The 19,915-nt window shown below is 39.3% G+C and overlaps 2 protein-coding genes across 2 annotated transcripts in view; one reads left to right on the top strand and one right to left on the bottom strand.

Annotated features, from left to right (window-relative positions):
- Nucleotides 1-12,104, bottom strand: part of LOC104027376 (ATP-dependent RNA helicase TDRD9) — an 89,576-nt gene extending 77,472 nt beyond the window's left edge. Inside the window, exon 1 of the mRNA XM_075712450.1 lies at nt 11,938-12,104. Within this exon, the coding sequence (XP_075568565.1) occupies nt 11,938-12,104 (167 nt within the window). The remainder of the gene's footprint in view (nt 1-11,937) is intronic.
- On the top strand, nt 4,103-5,608 carry LOC104038818 (RD3 like). The gene is made up of 2 exons (XM_075712451.1): nt 4,103-4,401; nt 5,311-5,608. Exons 1-2 carry the CDS (start codon nt 4,103-4,105, stop codon nt 5,606-5,608), a joined length of 597 nt encoding a protein of 198 aa, XP_075568566.1.
- Nucleotides 12,105-19,915: the final 7,811 nt, after the last annotated feature.

Below are 19,915 nucleotides of genomic sequence, written 5' to 3'. Positions count from 1 at the left end.
AGGTTGAAGGGAAGTTTAAAAAAAGTTCAAAGAATCTTCAATTTACATTTTATATTATACACACAGACAATTAGGGTTAATTTACAGGGAAAAAAGCAATTAGCAAACAATTGCTCTGCTGCAATGGCAGAGTAAATTATGGCTTATTAAAAGACAAAAATTACTCATCATTATATAACTAATGTTATGGTCTTACTCAAGTATTATAATGTGATTTAGTCACTAATACCAGGAAAGAAAAATTCAGAAAACAGAAATTAAAACTATAAAAATATTGGTTTGGTATGCTACAATAAGAAAGCTAAAGTGCTAGGATTGAAACTTTTAGAAAATTTGCAGAAGTGAGTAATGAAATGAAGTGCCAAGGACAAGAGATATTCAGAAGCTTAAGACTACTTTTAAAAACACAGCATCTTTGAGTTACCTAAATTTACAGACTGAAGGAAGGGGCAAGACTGCTAGATGAATCTTAAGGATACCAAAACATTTTTCCCCAATAATGAGAGAGTTAAAGAACATTAAAAAAAACGGGGGCAAGAAACCTAAAGGTAAGTAGTAAAGACTTCACATCATTTTTAATTTTATTATTGTAATTTTATAAACTGTCTAAAAATTGATAGAAATCAAAATATAGCCTTCCCCCAACCAAGGTGAAATCATAACAGTAACTATAGTTACTAAGAAAGACAACTCAGTATTGCCTTCAGGGAACAGACCCACTGTGAGCCAAAGTCGAGCCAAAACTTCCATCCCAACGCAGCACTGCAGAACCATGAGTACATTTAGGGATAGTTGGATGGAACTGTAACCCTCCACAAAGTTTCAAGGATTAATCACTGCTCAGCCACTGCATAAAATACTGCTCTACTTTGAAGTTCCAGTTCCCAATGTCAGACTCCCATGAGCAGTCATCTATTCCTGAATACAGATCTACATCCAGCAGTGTGCCCAGGTGGCCAAGATGGCCAACAGCATCCTGGCCTGTATCAGGAATAGTGTGGCCAGCAGGAGCAGGGAGGTGATTGTCCCCCTGTACTCGGCGCTGGTGAGGCCGCACCTGGAATACTGTGTCCAGTTTTGGGCCCCTCAGTACAAGAAAGACATTGAGGTGCTGGAGCGTGTTCAGAGAAGGGCAACAAGGCTGGTGAAGGGTCTGGAGCACAGGCCTTATGAGGAGCGGCTGAGGGAACTGGGGTTGTTTAGCTTAGAGAAGAGGAGGCTGAGGGGAGACCTTATCGCTCTCTACAACTACCTGAAAGGAGGGTGTAGTGAGGTGGGTGTTGGTCTCTTCTCCCATGTAGTTAGCGATAGGGCGAGAGGAAATGGGCTCAAGCTGCGCCAGGGGAGGTTTAGGTTGGAAATTAGGAAAAATTTCTTTATGGAAAGGGTAGTCAAGCATTGGAACAGGCTGCCCAGAGAGGTGGTGGAGTCACCATCCCTGGAAGTGTTCAAAAAACGGGTAGATGTGGCACTTCGGGACATGGTTTAGTCTAGTCTACCCTTGATTGGTTTAGAGTGGACTTGGTAGTGTAGGTTAATGGTTGGACTGGATGATCTTGGAGGTCTTTTCCAACCTAAACGATTCTATGATTCTATGATTAAAATGCATAGAAAAGTAGAAGCAATACCAATTTTCAGCTTTAACGTTCTCCTGCCAATGGAAAGATAAATACCATTCTCAGTATCCTGCCTCACAAAATTTGATGATGCAACCACAGATTAGGTAAAAAAACCCAAACCAAAACAGACTGTTGTAGGCTTCTCAATTAATTTGCACACTTTCCAGAGTATGTCTCCTTAATTTGCAGACACCACAATAGTTTCATACTGTACAGCAGTTTACTTTCTGATTTGATACAGTGGAAAAAGAGTGCTGACATGTTAACTGTGCTGTAAAGGAGGTGGCAAGGAGCATTTTAATTTCATCTGAAAATCTGTCAGGACAGTTCTGTCATCATAAACCTACCTCCCTTCCTTTTTCATAGTACCACGTACAATGCAATGTGAAAACCTTCCAGTTGAAGAGGATTAATACTGACATTTGAATTTTTCCAATGTGTAAGTAGTATCAGGTTTAATAACAGCCATACACGTCATCCTTTATGTTGTATGACATCTAGAACAAATTTACAGAACCCTTGTTCTCCCAACAGTTCAACACACCAGTGGAGGCAAAAAAGTAGGAATGAAAAATACTTACAGGAGCAAAGACAGTCCAAGAAAGAGCAGAAGAGAAGGCATTTCGTCTACCATGCCTACTGTTTAGATTAATAGGAAGAGACCAGATAACTGGAACGGAAAATGGCTGCTTCAGCGACCTTTAGTGTGCACAATGCCATCCCTGAAAATGAATCTTGGAGCAGGCAACTGACAGCCAGTTGAGAGAGAAGCAAAGTCTATGGTAAGACTTACAATTCTGGGCTTTTTAGATCAGTTTGACCTCAATTTGCATCTATTTATCATTCTATTCCTTTAATTAGATTAATGTGTCTTTCATGGCACACCGTAGGTGTTACAGACTGGCTTCTTTAAACACATTTGAAATGTTAATTAAAAATGCTAACAGCTATGCACAGTAATGAGAAAGTGTAGTACCATGAGATTGATGAAATTCATCTAGAAGAAGTATTTTATATAGCAACAAAATCCCGAGCAACTGTGAAATAGCTCTTTTCTGTCAACACGCACTTAACAAAGGCTTTAGATGATCTTTACTAGAGAAAGACTATTCTTAGCTGTTTAAAAATGACAGTAGAACAGCCTGATCCCCCTCTAATGGGAGAAAAGTCTTCCAGCATCTCAATGGCCTGAAAGTTTAGTTTGATGATAAAAGCAACATAGTTATTTTTAGCACTCTACAGGCATGAAAATACAGCTCTAAACTGTGACCTACAGCTATGCACAGCCAAACATCACATCATACGACAGCCTTAACTTTAGCTAGAAGCACGTCTGTAGTTGCTTCAGACTATCATTATTCATCTCACCACCAACAATACCTTTGGATGGATTTAGCAACAAGCATTTGAAATTGTTACCATCTTTTTTTAAATTGCTGCCATCGGCAGAACTCAATTCAAAGGTAGGAGATCTTAATGGACTTTGTAGAAAGTATTTGAGAGACCATGTTAGGTTAAATGGATTACTACTTCTCTCTGGTACAGAGGATGAAAAAGAACCTTAAAAGCAGCTTAAACTGTCATATTCAGCACAGAAAGTCATTTTTCTAAGCACAGTTTGAGTAAATGAAAAAAAAAAAAAGAAAAAAAGAAAAGAAAAAAGAAAAAAACCGTTGTTTTCTTCCAGCAGTAGTAACAGCCTGGAAACAGGATATGCTAGAATAAGAGAGCTTCAAGCAAACTCACCTGAAACAACACTGTTCACAGATAACTGCAAAGGTAATTTATGTCATTTTATTTCAATTAGTATGCTTGTGACTGCATGATTTGTAAAAAACTGCAATTTAAAAGCCTATTCCACCACATTCCTGTTCCCTGATTATATAAACAAGAATTTATTTAAAATAAAAATTTATACAGAAGTTTTATAAACAGACAACTTGGAATTCCAGCACTTAACTTTCTAAATGTACGGGTTAATTCCGATTTTGGAGGTTTGGGGCTTTGTGTTTTGTTGGGGTTTTTTTTGTTGTTTTTTTTTTTTTTTGGGGGGGGGGGCAGTTCTTGTTTGTTTGGGTTGGGGGGTTTTGGGGTTTTTGGTTGGTTGGTTGGTTGGTTTTGGCTTGGGTTTTTTTTGTTTGTTTCCCACCCCACCCTAAATCATATAAACTATCAGGATAAAAAATGAAGTATTTCCAAGATGATAGATACGCACTTTCAAATGCTGTAAATGTCATATAGTTATGCTAATTCAGAAAACAGACAGAAAATATTATAAAATGTAAGCCTTGTCAGATTTAATTATGGCTTGGCAATTATTGTTAATACTACTTATATTGTACTGCAAAATACTGTAGACTCTATTAATTAATAGTTTCCCTTTAAACATTCAGCTGCTAAGAAGGAAGCTTATAGGTATAAATACTATCAGTCAGACAGAAATAAGCAATTTTTTTTTTCCCCTCTCCCCTCACAGCTTAAAAATGCCACTTTTTGGCTGGATGAAATGGTCAAAAAATGATTCCTACAAACCCACAAGATATCCTGGATCAGAAGTAGTTACAAAAACCCTACTGAGGGAATTGAAATGGCACCTGAAAGAGCGTGAAAGATTAGTGCAAGAGATTGAAAATGAACAAAAAGTCCAGAAGACTGGCATGGATTACAACTGGCTGAAAAACTACCAAAACCCTCAAGCAACAATTCCAGCTACTGAGCAACGGCAGCTCGAAGTTCTGTGTTCGCAAATCCAGCCTTGCCAAACAGGAACTGTTCTCAGCAGGTAATTGTTTCATACTTCTCTAAACTCTGAATACTCTATCACAAGTAAAATGTTTCTTCTACCTAATCCAAGCTTATATTTGGCTCTTTCTGCCAAAGTAACAACGACCAGCAACTGGCACACATTTTTACAGATGTTTTAGAAATTACATCTTTAACACGTTGTACTTGAATGAAGTTTTTAATCAGGATTTTCCTTGTCTAATCCAAAACAAGGGAAGTCTCACATGCTTAAACATGTGACTTTCCCATACTTTCAGTTTTTGCTGTTATTTATCCACAATATGTATATTAAATAGTAACCCAATAACCAAAAATCAAATTAAAGCACTAATGCAATGCAGTGTTACGCAGAAACCCCAAATACCTGAAAGCTTCTGAAAGTAGCAAATCAGTGTCAAAAAAAAAAATCCAATTTTTTTAAAAACAAACACACACCACCCCCACCCACTTTAGAAAGAAAAATTCTCCTATGCCTGCATTTTAAATACATTTTCTATGGACACGCAGAAATGACAGAACAAGCCTACGTGCCTTTTAAAACCCAGAATATACCTAAGGCTAAAGTCAGTTTAAATCAAGTTACCCAGATGCGCAAAAAAAACCCCCACCCAAACCAATCACAAAACCCAAAAAACCCCAAACCAACCACAAAAAAACCAAACAAAAGCATACCCAATAACAATAGCTTTCAACCTTTATAATAGCTGGACCACATCCAGCGCATTGTTAGAGCTCTTTTCCTCTTACAATCTTTTTGGGGAGGTGTGTGGGGAAACGTGGCAGCAAAAAATAAATGACACCAGAATGCAGTCATTTCCTCCTCCTTCCCCTCCCCTCAAAAGAGCAGAAAGGAAACAGAAGAGTTTTCAGTGCTGATGATTAGATTTCAATCTTTGTTTGTTTCTAGATTTCGTGAAGTTTTGGCAGAAAATGATGTTTTACCTTGGGAAATAGTCTACATATTCAAGCAAGTTTTAAAAGATTTTCTTACTACCATTGAGAGAGAAAACCAACAAGACCAACTGGTAGATGCATGGAATACAAATTGCTCTGAACATTTCAGCCTGCGTGGAGACAGTTCTAACAAATCGGACAGAGACGAAATCCCCACGGTTTCAAGTTATGTCGACAAAAACACACGAAGCATGTTTCCCACCGTCTCTCATAGAATCTGGAATCTACCCTATTACTACCCATCAAGTTAAGTTGTTTGTGTTTCTTTCAAAAAGCTATGCAGCTGTTTGCATTCCTTTCTTGTGATTGCCATTCACAAACATAGGAATAAGAAATGTGACATTGTCCCCTTTTTCCAAGCTCAGAAATTAAAATCCTTGATTATAGCTAGTATGCAGTATACAAACTTTAAATATGAACTCTCCTCTTACCTTCACAGTTCCTTAAAGATGTTGTGTTTGAAGGCACCTTTTAACCAAAAATGTAGATCTTTCTGAAAAAGCTCTGAAGCATTTTATTTTTTAGCCATATACAGCTAGATGTATTTAAACAAGAAAAGTCTGCTTTCCATGTTTTGAAATAGCATCAATCCACAAAGTGATAGGCAAAAACTTCTGTATTTGCCACATAGCTTTTAGGCTCTATGGGAACTTTATACTGTGTAAGATAAATGGTTTAATGTAATAGCAATTATACCAAATAAACTGATAATACTTTTTGGAGCTGAACAGTTATTTCTTAATTTCAAGAATAAGTTCTAAAATGAAAACAATGTCAGAAGTTGTAACAGGCTGCATGTACTGTTTCTATGTTTTTTCCAAACTGTACTCTGCACATGCTGAAATACTGTGAAGGTAGACAACTAAATGAAAACATTGCATATTTAATGACATTTAACAACTAGCTCTCTATTCTTTAAGAAATTAATCAATTATTTAATTTCAAATAGTTGTACTTCATTTGACTTACTGGATGTTATCCTGAAACCCAGACTCTACATTAAACCTAAACATTTTGATCAAATCAGACAGTACTTTCCTAGAATAGCAAAAGAGTCAACAGATCACTTGCAAAGCAAGAGGTGATCATTTTAAATTTAACAAAATTTCACTTTTTTCAGTTGCTATCATCTATCATTGTGGGTTCATGATAAAGTTTTACAAGACTGATTGGATATGTAGCAGTTACAGTCACAGCAGACAATTAGAGCAGAAAATCAATGAAAACATATGCCAGAACTCAGTTTGCTACATTTCCAATTGGGCTCCCATCACCGTATGTAAACAATTTTTACATGTCTTTTATGTAACCTCTTCATCTCCAGATTTGCTTTTAATCTGTCTGCCACATCATATAAAAAAAAACGGGCAAGACTCACATGGCCCAATTCACAAAATGCACTATTTTGCAAACACAGAGGAAAACTGCTTCCTCTGGTATTTTCTTCAAACATACTGAAGATGATATTCAGATTTCCTGAAGTTGGTAACATACAACTGAAAGGTATTTCTTTATGCTCCACAGCTATATCCCCCACCCAAGAAAGAATTTACTAATAATGCAACATAAATTGGGTGAAACAAATGGCACAGTATTTTCATAAAAGATAAAAATACTATTTTAAGAAACCTTTGGAAAACTTACAATCTAGAGAACATTTCATGCAGGGTAGTGGAACATATAATATACGCAGAAGGTGAAACAATCGTAACTCTTGCATATACCTAACTGACAAAGCACTAGAGGAGTAAATCAGTTCCTACAGGCTTAGAATAATAAAAAATTGCAGCTCAACACCAGAAGTAACCAGTCCCTGCGCTTTCCATAAACTAAACACACAAAACTTCACAAGCATGTGCAAGCTCATTATATCTGCACTCAAAGCTGGTATAAACTCTTTGCCCTCCTTTTGTGCAGCTGTCGGTTTGTGGATAAATAACAAAAGTGTTGCTCTCTACTTACTCTGCCCTACTGAAGCAGAATAAAGAGTATCAGATTCTTTTCATGCAGTTCTAAACAGTCCAGACATGGATCCCTGCATGAGGGCAGGATGGTTTGAAAAAAAGTTTTTTCCTCACTGATAAAGCTCCCCAAAGACTTAAACTTCAAGTACCTTTTCCGTAAGAAAGAAGGTAAGAGGTACTGAGCACATGAAAGGCATTAGCAGAATTAATATTACATTGAGAATTAATGTCCACAACGCTGGTTTCAGAAAATAGTTTTTATTTGGTCAAATGTGCAAGATTCCTGCAACGGTAATTCACATAAATTAGTTTCTTAAAACTGTACCTTCACAGCTTTCTATTAGAAAATAGGTGAATAAAGCCCTGAAAATTTAGCTTCCAAATTTTAGTTTATAGAAAATGGTAGGCCAGTGAACATGCAAGGTCCACGTACCTTTATGATCATCAAAAACAGGTAGGGAAAAGAAAACAAAACCAAACCCACAAGATGACCACCGATACAACTTAACCATTCTTCACAAATTTCACTTTAGTATAAGCAAATGCAGTCTTCTAAGTCCAGAAACAAGGACCATCAACATATGCTAAAAGGCAGTCACTGAATAAAAGTTAAAAAAAAAATTATCTAAGCATCATAGCCAATTCAATGTTAAATCCCAATGCAATGCTAGGGAAATGCACAAAAAGGCTTACCTACTTTTATATGCATGTTTTATTGATGAAACTGATACCAGGCTACTGCATCCAGTTCCAATGTCCACGCTCAGAGAGGAAAGGAGAGGGAGAAACCAAAATGGGAACTGGAGAGGGCACAGAAAAAAAATTATCCAAAGGCTGAGAAAATGCCATCCGCTAAGACCACACTTCATCCATTTTTTCAAAAACAGAAATGAGAAGTAATTTTATGGAACACGAGCACTTTCATCTAATGAAAGCATTATGTACATTCTCTCTAGTTAAAAAGCAGAGAAAAGCACAGAAAAAGCAAAGGTGTAAGAGCAAGAAGACAAACTAAAAAAGTTAAACACGTTTTAAAGAAATCGGCTAGGTTTACCACAACATGCTACTAAGAGAATCCGTACCTCAGTCCGCCAGCTAAGACAAGCTGTTTTCTGGAATTTAGCTTGCACTTAGATTTCAGCTATATCAGATAGCAGTAACATGCTGTAGGCCAGCCATCATTTCCCCGCTGAAGATTACTGTGTGAAAACTCAACTGTTTCTTTAAGCACTTTTATTTATGGCCTACATGATTTGCATGAGGTGATCTGAAACTATAGTTCTTTACATTAACACAGGTGATATTTCTGACACAGGCAGGCAGCTGACACAAACCACTCCGGTGACAGAAAAGCAAGCGGTAATAATTTCAAAGGGCAGCAATGTCTCCCACCTGCACAGGTGTCAGGCAGAACAGAGTGCAATGTTTTTAGCCAAATAAGCTGGCTATAAAAAAGGGCTAAACTTGGTGAAAGCTACACCTATGAAATACAAGAAATCAAAGAGAGAATAACCATCTTTTCCACACTTAAGCCTTTAAGTGTTTTAACGTGAACCACAATTGTTTTGATAACAAGGAAGGAATTAAGGGTCTAAATTTCTTTTCATTCAGTTGAAAATAATCAGAGGAATTAAAAAGTTAATCAAAGAGCTATTTAAGGATCAAAATTCCAACCACAATTTCTGAGAACTATTATCTTTCCCTAACAAGCTCAATTACTAATATTGCTATTCTAGAGGTAGTTCAGAGAACAAGATAATCTTAAAAGCCTTGGAAAATGAGGCATCATTGGTAAAAGAAGAGAACACATTCTGCATCTCTTCTTAAGGGAGCTGTGAGGCTTTTAGATCCCATTGGACAGTCTCAGTAACATTTTTGTAAAATATTAGTTATTACACACACTTGTGTGCAATAACACACCTGTCATTACCGTTACCAATTTGGTATTAATCCTACACATTCTTACATACAAACTTAGACAAAAGAAGTAGGAAGACAGTCTCCCTCAATAATAATATATCTGGCTTGAAATATTGAAGAATTTGAAGTAATTTTGGTTTTGATTTTCCCAAGGAAGAAGTCAAGAGCTGAAGTTAGTATTAAAATAGACTGTTATGCTACAAACAGCCTCAACAGAGAGAAATTCTTCTGTTTTCAGCTCTTCAAACTCTTTAAGAGCCAGTGAATAAAATCTAAGCATTTCCTACTTGAATCTAAACCTTTTAAAGATTCTTCAAGTTTACAAAAACTCTCCAGATGCAAGCACATTCCCAGAACTGTGAAACAGAAGCATGTATGGAAATAAGACACAGCTAAGCAAACACACCTTCTTACAGAGCTTTTCATTTTGCAGCAGCACATACACGCACCTATTGTCTCTGCTCAAAGATTTCATACATATCTAATTCTGTCCACACTACATAAATGGCTATTTAGGATGCATATCCCCTCTCCTCAGACTGGAAAGAAAAACCAAACAAACCACAACCCCCACACAACCACTGCAAAAATAACTTCTCTCTCAATGCAACTGTCAAACCCCACAATAAGGGTATCTGCTAAGCCTTTTGGGTGTAAAGAACTATCTGTTTAACCAAAAGATTTGCCTCTGCCTAGGCACAAAAGGCCTAATGAATCTTGCTAATTTCTTCTGTGTTACTTAGTAGATGTCAGTGGCTTAGTCCTCAGTTGGGTTTAAGAATCTCTAGTCAAACCCTTCCCAAGCACTACAGAAATGTAATTGGCACCTAAATAAAGAACTGAGAAGTCCCAGACACCTCGTGCATACTGGGTTTAGGCATTACATTCACAGTAAATAAGCTTAAAAATCTACAAAATTCTGTCCAGTCACTTCTGGAAAACTTTTAACTACTTGCACAAGACCCAGTAGTTCTCAGTCAGAGATACAGAGCTTGCTAATGGCAGCACTTTCACGTTAAAGGATGAGATGGGATAGATACTTTGACATACCAGTTGTGTCCTTTCCTTGAAGCAAAGACAGAAACTGATAGCCTGAACAGTCTTTGCTCAACTGTCAGAATATCTGCTGTTAAGATGTTAGGTGAAAGGTTCATTCTTTCTCAGGAGCCAATGCACACCCTTTAAGAGAGTTCCTGAAACACAGCAACCCATACTGCTGTAAGACACTCACTCTAGACTGTACCTCCAGCTAATTTTGAAAAAGACTTTAGTACATGAAAGTGCATACAAAACACTTTTCTATAGCCACCACGGATACACTAACCAAACCTGATCTAAATACTAAGATTACTATGCACTGCCACAACACCTTCCAGTTTAGGCAGCATCCAGGGGAAAGTCTTCCCCACCCCCCAATATCCAGACACTAGTGTAAACCAAATGTACCTGGCTGCTGTGCAAATATACGTAACAGTTCTCCTCCTTGGCTGTAAACTCTGCCATCTGAGAGTAAAGCGCATCCAAGGAGTGACATGCCAATATACCTTGAACTAGCTTTGCCCTGGTAACTTCAAAGCTTCAGATAGGTCACAAGAGCAATGAACATACACAGTTTAGTTAGAAAACACATACTAGTTGGTACAGGAAAACAGACTGTTAACTGCTGCTCAGAGAAAACAAAAGTTCCTGTAGGGAAGCAAAGATTCCGTCTGAAGTAACTGAGAACACCTGCTGTAGGTGACATCAGTATCTTAATGCTGGAAAATTGCTGGCTGGAGAGGAACATTAGAAGAAGGAAGAAGAACAGATAAGAAATGAAATTTTCACAAATTTGTAGCATAACTTTGTTGACAAGTTTAATTCATTATAGGATAGGTAACACCTCCTTATTATAAAGCGTATCTGCTTACAAACTTTGGTATAAACAAAGAATGAATCTATTCAAAATAAAAGTGCTTAGTTATAAATAATACCTGAAATACCACTGGTCAAAAAATTTATGTAGTGTAAAATAATTATTCAACATTCAAGGACCAGGCACTGAAAACAACATGACAAAAGCCAGTAATACTGTTAAGGGACTATGAGGGGAAAACAAAGATCAGCCCGAATCAGCAGTGTTGCTCGCTGATTTAATAATTAAATGCATAAAAACACGCTCTGTGAGAATATTATTCCCTAATGAGCAAGTAAATTTGCACCTGAATCTCATTTTATTTATCACTTGCCAAAATTCCTAAGCTACACATCTGAATCAGAATAAACCAGGTCTTTTCTAACTGTTCCACAGTTTTTCAACAGCGCTTGCTGCGCAACAGCACTAAAGCACCTCAGAGAAGCAAATCCTACGCGCACCATGTCTAGTTATGATGAAGGCAATAGAGATAAGCAGCAAATCAGAAACTAACTGAAGGATTAAACCCCCCAAACCACACCAGTCCACACCTGGACTGCAGCCACGAGCGTTACCGAGGGTGTCAGGCTGGAATCCAACAACCGCAGCACCCCGAGCCCTCGCAGAGCGGGGCAGCCGGAGGGGGCAGCCGGACCCTGGGGAAACGCACTGCACACCTGGGGCCACGGGCACACGCACAGGAGAGGGGGGGCCACCGGTGCCCTCGCAGGTGGCCCTTCACCCAGGGCGTGAGCAGCACCTCCCCAGCGCCAAGAGCGGAGGCCCCGGGCCCCGCACTCACCCCGCGGCCGTTAAGGGCTCCCGTGCGGCGAGGGGGCCCGGGGGGCAGTAGGGGGGAGCGGGCAGGGCGCCAGCCTGCGCCTCCTCGCCCAAGAACTCGACGGCGGTCACGCCCTTGCCGATGGCGAACCAGTCGCTGATCTGCTCCACGGTGAGTTTCCGCAGCATGATGGCGGCGGCACGCGGCCCACCGCCCGCGCCTCGCACCGCGGCTCCCGCCCGCCGCGCGCGCCCGCCCCGCCCCGCCCCGCCCCTCTTCCCGCCCGCGCCCACCGTCACGTGACCCGCGCGGCCCGTCGCCTGGCTCTGCCGCCGCAGCGGAGGGCGGGCCGCCGGCGTCGTCGCCGGCTCCCTCCTGTGCTCTTCCCGGTCGAAGGCTCCCTGCCTTCTCAGGCACAGGAGGCGCGGGGCAGTCAGTTTCCCCCTCACGCCCACAGAGCGATGGCCGAGAGCCGCTCTGGACTCCCAGTCGCCCTGCCCTTCCCGTCGCCCGGAGGAAGTGGCCCGCAGGCACGCAGACGCCTCAGCCCGCCTGAATGTCACCCAGCGGGTGCCTCCCGGTCCTCCAGGACAAGCCATTCCCTCAGCGACACGCTACATGAAGACGCGCGACGGGTCTTTCCCGGCGTTGTTCCTTGCCCAGAACACTTGCTGTGCTCCCTTCTCAGGAAGCGGGAGTGAGGCGCAGAATGGGCAAAACCCCGGGACTGAGTGTGGGTGTCCGTGCGGGCCGGGCGAGGCCCTGGAGCGGCTGAGGGGGCGCAGGGACGGGCCAGGCCTTGTGCGCCAGCCTGCTTGCCCCGGGCGCTCCCGGGCCCGAGGGGCGGCGGCAGCGGTGGCGGCGGCACCGAGCTCAGGCCGGCGGCAGGCGGGGGTCGGAGGGCGCGCTCGTCCTCCGCAGCCGTAGGGGGCGCTGCGCGGCGCGGCGGCGCCTCTCGGGCCGAGCCCTTCGCTCGTTGGCGCGTCCTTTCCCGGCATCCCCTGCGGCGGCAGCGGAGCCCGTCCCCGTTCGGTGACCTTCGCTGGCAGCCGCCCGCTCCCGGCCCTCACGGTGGGTGTCGGCCCAGGCGAGCCCGGCCCGTTGCTGGGGTGTCCTGGGGAGGCAGCTGTGGTTCAGCCTGGGAAAGGGGGGGCGGTCAGCAGCGCCTGAGTTCTGCCGTTGCCCCCCCGCCCCCTCCGTGCGGAAGGAGCGGTGTGGGCCAGGCCCCGGGCGGGCGGCGGGCTCCCCGGGCTGCGGCGGGGTCGTGGCGGGGAGGTCAATGAGAAAGCGAAATTCAGCGTTGTTCCGGATGCATTTTAGAAAAAAGGCCTGAACAACGTCGCGTCCACCGAGGCCTTGGGGAAAGGTCTCTGCCGGGTTTTAGCAGGGTGTTAATTGGAAATAGCATTGCTCATTCTCTGTGTTTTATAGCGGTGGGAAAATCCTTTCCTTCCTTTCTATTCAGTCTCCTTGTTCGTTAGTATGTCTTGATATTCTGCTATAGCAGAATGACTGCTACTGTGGCACTGTTCATCTGAAACGAGAAATACTGGAAACTTTGGGGGAGGTGCAGTGTTCTTAATAGTACTGGTGAAAGCACACTGTTTCAGGAAATCTGTCCACAATAATAAATTTGATTGAAATGTCTGTGCATAAACCGGTAAACATAAATGTGAGTTTGTCTATAATTATACATTCATTACCATGATGATGCTTTCATTCTTTGATGAGCACCTAGATTGTTTTTGACAGTTGATTTGACATTGGCTACCCTTGCATCCTTTTCTCTTTGATGCTTGCCAAAGGATGCTTTACATTTAGTAATGGCAAATAAGTAAATAAACTTTACCTCATAGAAGTTTAAATTTGCTTTTCTGTCCTGGGACTTTGGTTTACCATATACTGTCCATATGTGTATATAGCTGACTTAATTGGGTTGTAAGAAGTATAAATAGTGACTTTATTGGGGCAAAATGCTGTATGTAAGACAACAGAACATGTATTTCAATGCAGTGTGGTGCAAATGTGTACTAATATGTTGTATGGGAGTTAGGGTAGGCCTTATATCTTAGAGTTTTCTGTTTGTCTAACAAAGCTGCGTGGAAAGGAAAAAAAAAACATTGATAGGCTTCTTGCTCTTGGGGCATATTTTGAAAGTAAAATATTCATGATAAAGCATGAATTCAGTAGCTTAACATTTATTTTGCTATTTTGAGTAGAAATTACCATGCTGGGAGAGACAGCTGGGGGGGAGGGAGGAAAACTAACTTGGTAGTGTAAGGAAGGAGCCTCTCTAGCTTGTCTGGAAAGAGGATTTCTTCCTGAGAGAATCTGGAAACAATTAAAAAAAGCTGTCACTGATGGGGAGAGAGGAGCCTAGTTATTGCTACTCTGCAAATGCTCCAGTGAGTCATCTTTGAACCCTTTCATCACCTGTAATTTATTATTTTTTATTGTCCTAGCCCATAAATTGTAATCTTAACTCTGAATTTTCATTGCTTTGCTTTGGAATAAGTACTTTTGCATGTTTGGGGACTTTTTTTAATCTGTAAACTCCTTCTGATATATATCAGGAGTATGTATATAGATAAATATGTATGTGTATAAATATTAAAAATAAAGCAGGTAAGAATACAGTTGCAAAACTCACCATGGCAAAACTTCTTCTAATTTTCAGATGGTGCAGACCATGCTTCCAAAGTCATTGAGAGCCATGAAATTCTACTTCACTACCGTATATCAAGAAATATGGGTTGGTGTAGCATTAACAGCTTATGTCTATTACAAAATTTCATATGGTGGTAAGTTACCCATTATAGTCTTCATTAGCTGTTACTTTATAGATAAGGTTTTTAGATGAGAATATCCTTAACAGTTAGAAATCAGTCATTGAAAATATCCAGCAAATAAGAAATTAACATTCTTACTTGTAGGCCAGGTCTTTGCCATAAAAATTTAGGAGTTTTAACATGCTCAGTATAGAAGGTTACACTAACAAAAACGCTCACGTACCAGTGTAACTGTGCCTAAATTATGAATATTAGGTAACATAGCAATTGGTTTTAAAAACACACATCTAACTTGCAATGTGCAGCCAGACACTTCTCCTGTAGATTTGTCCTGAAGGGGAATGTTAAGACTGTTCTGAACTAGAACTTACTTTGATTAGATTTTTTTTTTTTAAAGAATCCATATGGTTTTGAGTTTTTGCTCAAGATCTGGAAAAAAATACAGTCTTGAAAAGGTTTTCCCATGTGAACTTGTGAAAGTTAAAGCACTTAGTTTATTTTGGGCTGAGGCACCTCAAAATGTGAGGTATATCACTGAACATTAAAATGTGTGTTACTTGGTGATATTGGATCATTTTCTCAGGAAGAAACAGAACATCTAATGTAAAAATAATGAATTTGAGCAGGCCGGGTTCCTCAAAGAAGAAGGGTACAACAGATTATGGTGTCTTGAAGGTCCTGTTCTTCAATTTAGGCTATGCTGAAAAAATTCCAAGCCAAAACCTTTAGTAGCTGTCATGAACAATGAAATGTTATGAACTGTAGACAAACTTGACAGGGAAAGGAACTGTGGGAACAACTGAGTGATGTTACCTCGACATTTCTCTAGCTATGTCCAAATAACTTGTAGCATGTCCAAAACTGTTACACTACAGTTGCAAGCTTAAGTAAATATAATTAGCTGAACAGCCAGAGAGGGAAAAAAATAGTTTAACTTTTGCTTTAACTTCTTTAATTTCAAGGAAAATTCAAAACTGACAGACCATTTCAGGTTTGTGTTCATGGCATGCTACTTTTATTTGCATTTACGATTTAGATAATAGATGTGGTGGTGTCGGGTTTTGAGGGCCAAAACCTTGATATGGGGCAACTGTATGCTAAGCATGCTAAAGCGAAAATAGCTTTTAATAGCTGTAGCCCTTTCTGCAGTTGGGGGAACAGTTTTGCAAATAATACATATATTTAGAGAGAAGTATGTTGTAGAATAACTTGGATTGGAAGGAACCTCTTGAGTTCACCTGGTCCAAAACACTGCTTAAAGTAGTTAGATCAAAGTTAGATAAGGTTTCTTACGGCCTTATTCGTAATTCAGATGAGTATTTCCAAGGTTGGAGATTGCACAGCCTCTGATGACTGTCTTCCTTATGAAGAATTTTTTCCATCTGTTTTTGTCTGATCACTGTGAATCAGTATTTTAGGAGAACAGTTACAATGGGAATGTAAAATAAGCCATTTTACTTAGGAAGAATTTAAAGCAAACTCTATTCTTATCGCTTCAGTTTACATCCGTATGTTGTGTGTGTATATATATCCATATATTATGTAAAATAGTAGCATTCTGTATGCGTTTCTTTTGAATTACAGTAGAGTCTTGATGGCTACAATTTCTAAATGCATGGAGTCTTAGTTAATTAAAACCAAAAAACTTTTTAAAAAATCAATATAACGTTTACTGACATGTACCGTGGAAAGTACATGTTGTGCACTTTTTAAATCTTGTTCAAGCTAAATTAGCAAATCAGAAGTAGTATAATCTAATTAAAGTTTATCTGCAAAAAACAAATGGGAAACTTTTTTAAACTGTCATTGTTCACCTTGTTTTTTCTCTTTTTCCAGGAAAAAAAGCAGTGGCAGATAGTAAGTATTAAATATCTAATACCCTGTTGTATTTTTTTTTAATAAGTGCAGTAAAAACTAGCTCAACATATTTTACATAAGTTTGGGGTTTAGGTTATGGATTTAGAAAATGCGTAAAGACTACTTAAAAATACGTAGTTTTGGTTGTATTGATGGTTTTATAACCTAGAAACATCTGTGAATCTGCATGCTTAAACTAAAGTTTAAACTTGTATTTTGAATTCGTTTTTTATCTCTTCTATAATGTTTAGATATTTATGGACAGTTTCTTCTCACATCACGTTGGAATTTTAATTTTTCATGAGCTGCTATCTCTCAGTTAACTTTCTGCAGCATGATAGGTAGCCCATTTGCTCCCAGTCGAATTTGTATATGCAAAAATTATTTACATTTTTAAACGTGTAATTAGTGAAAACACTGCCCAACAGACTTAAGGATAATAGCATAAACAAACTTTCTAAATTAAAGAACCACACCAAAACTGAGGAAGAATGGATGTTTGCCTTTGCCTATAATAGCACTTTAAAAACCTGCAAAATGGGATTTTTAGTATTGGCCAAGTTTACATATGTAGTTTGAGGGTTTTGTTTCATTTGACGGGGCAGTCAGTTGAATCTGCCCATTCTTATGCTCAGCTGTACAGTTGTCTGTTCTACGTTCTGAACTACATTCCTGAACTGATTTGCTCTACCGTTTGAACGGTCTAAATCATGTCTTTGTTTCAGAGTCCTCCGGTCCTGGCCATCATTAAAGACCTCTTCTCTTCTTGGAGTATGAATTTGTTCATTCATCATCTTTACTATAGAAGCAAGTTACAACCATAGGGAAGTTAATTCTAAAACTGTACCTGATCTATCTGCTGTAATTAGGGAAAGAATAAACCCATTGAGCAAGAAGGAATTAAACATGTTCGACAAAGTATGCTGGAGTGTATTGTTAACCTAATTTTTAGAATAAGCATTTTTTCTTTTCTACAGTTCTTTCAAGTTCCACATTAAACTTTTTCAGTAGTACTTTGAAAAAGAGCAAATTTCTATAACTAAACTTAATACAATTAGCCAACATTTCTTACAATAGCACAAGCCTCTTTTTTTTCTAATGATAACTTTTTTGACTAGAACTGTTGAAATAATTCCATTTACTTTTAAAATGTCATTTAATAGTATGCCAAGTGTGAGGACTTAATTCTCAGCTTTTTGTCAACTTGTGGTGCAATAATTAAGGGTACAAAAAGTTCCTTTTAAAACATTACATTTTTTTAGAGCATTCTTAGTTCTGCGAGGTTTAAAAGCAAAAGCTGTATTGTTATTAAAACACCACGCAAAATGTTTGCAGAGGTTTTTAAAAAGTACATTATTGGCAACTATCTTTTTTTGTCCTTCATATTCAGTAGAGCTAAAGAATTATTCTGAAAAGCTCTTCCTTTAGTCACAAATTTTGCAAAGGAGTAAGTAATAACATGCCCATATTGTATGAGAAAATTGATCCTACATGGGCCCTCATCTGCCATTTGAGCTTATGAAAATCTCAGAATTTAAAGGGAATAATGAAATCATGCACTGTGGCAGGAGTTAATATGAGCATAAACAAACATTCAGCTGACTTCAAAGAGTTTTCCTTTTTCCTGAAAACTTAGAAGTAACGTATGTATTACTAGGATGGGTCATTCATGGTTTTTGCAGATAGCTGTTAAAGTAACTCCATAGCTAGTGTTGTGGAGACTCTAGGAACCTATATTACAAAAATCAGTTTTCAGAACTGTACATACTGAATTCTGTACCACAGATACATAGTGTATAAAACCAAAATTGGACTTCATGTCATGTTTTGTTTAAATTTAGCCTAATCTGCTTTTGAGAAGATTAAGAGGCTTAAGTCATTTTAATGACTTAATGCTTACGTACATCTTTTTAACTACTTCACTGAAACATCTTAAATCTTTCAGCTTGATTAAAGTTTTGCTTTTCAATCTCTCTGACTGCAGTATCTGGCCATAACTTAAATAATTTTGTATTTGTATACTCAGGAGCTTGATAACCTTACCTGCTGATGGTAAACATTCCAAACAGTGTTGCCTTTAATTTCTTCAAAATTTGTACTTCTGCTTAAGCTTAATAGCTATACCTACTGTGAATAGTGTAAAATTACCAGTCATATTTATCTGAAAGCTTTTTTAAAAAAGGCAGGTATAGCATTATTCAATTTGAAAAGAATAGGTGACATCTCTCTTTCATGCATTCTTGATGTTTCTTCCACCTTCCACAGTTTTCCTTGTTCTTGCATTTTCCCTTGGTATGTTTTAGCTGATTCTTTCATCACTTTCATCATTTCTGTATGGGTTTGTCAGTATTTCCTCACTGCAGAAGAATGAATGAGAAGTAGAAAGAACTCACTATTTGTTTCTTTACATAAAACCAAAAGCATACAGAAGAAGGGAACAGAGGACAAAAACTAGAAGAAAATGGAGCTTCAAATGAACAGATACTAGGCCGGTGGTGATTACAGGGTGGGTCAGAGTTGTGGTATAGTTAATAGGTGGTTCAGATTGAAAATTTATGCCAGTTAAGGAGCTATACATGCATTTGCAATGCAAATTTATGATCACTAAGTTATAGTTCCCAAGATACTACACATACTTCAAATGACCTGCTTTAGCAATTTTCAATTACAGAGCTGAGGAAAACAAGCTAGGGAAAAAACATTAATCACTGCAGGATTTGCTTCACCTTTGGTAGAACCTAGCACACCAGGACTGAGCTACATCACCATGCTGTCTGGTCTCCTAGATGTTAATTGAAAAGCAAGAGGAGCTGCTTCTAACCTGTCCTTGGAGACAGTTAACTGCACTTCTAGGTAAACTTAACTTACTTAAACTCTCAATGCTTCTCACTATCTGTCTTGCTTGATTTTCTAGTAGGGAAGTAAAGTGCATATGGGCAGCAATGTCTGGGTTACAAAAACTACAACTTCTACTGAAACGATGCTATTTGCAACTGGTTCTTCCATTAATGCATCTCTGTCAGAAGTTTCTAGGAAGGTTGCAGAATATTCCTTCCTGCTTGTGGTTCTTAACACACAAATCTCTGCAAAAGATATGGGAAGTAAAACTGGTGTTTATGTTTAAATAGATTTTTTTTTTCACTTGAGTAGGATACAGGAGGAGGAAATTAACTTCCAGTCAGTGGTTTGACTCAAAAGCAGAAATCAACACACCCATAACATGTAACAGCTGTAGTACTATCCATATTCTTTCTGCTCTATGCTGAAGCATACCAGGTAGTATAAAAGACAATAGAGGAAAGTTAGCTAAGGCATTAGAAGTGCCATTTCTTATTTACAGTGAGGTGTGGAAG

The sequence above is a fragment of the Pelecanus crispus genome, chromosome 6 (genome assembly GCF_030463565.1).
Source record: "Pelecanus crispus isolate bPelCri1 chromosome 6, bPelCri1.pri, whole genome shotgun sequence".
Taxonomy (NCBI): domain Eukaryota; kingdom Metazoa; phylum Chordata; class Aves; order Pelecaniformes; family Pelecanidae; genus Pelecanus; species Pelecanus crispus.
Note: the sequence above shows the minus strand (reverse complement) of the source record. Positions and strands in the feature narration are given on the sequence as shown.

Excerpts from the sequence above, each read along its gene's own strand:
- LOC104038818 (XM_075712451.1), top strand. The coding sequence starts at position 4,103 with ATGCCACTTTTTGGCTGGATGAAATGGTCAAAAAATGATTCCTACAAA. Across the intron at positions 4,402-5,310 it reads ACAGGAACTGTTCTCAGCAG|ATTTCGTGAAGTTTTGGCAG; the intron begins GTAATTGTTTCA and ends GTTTGTTTCTAG.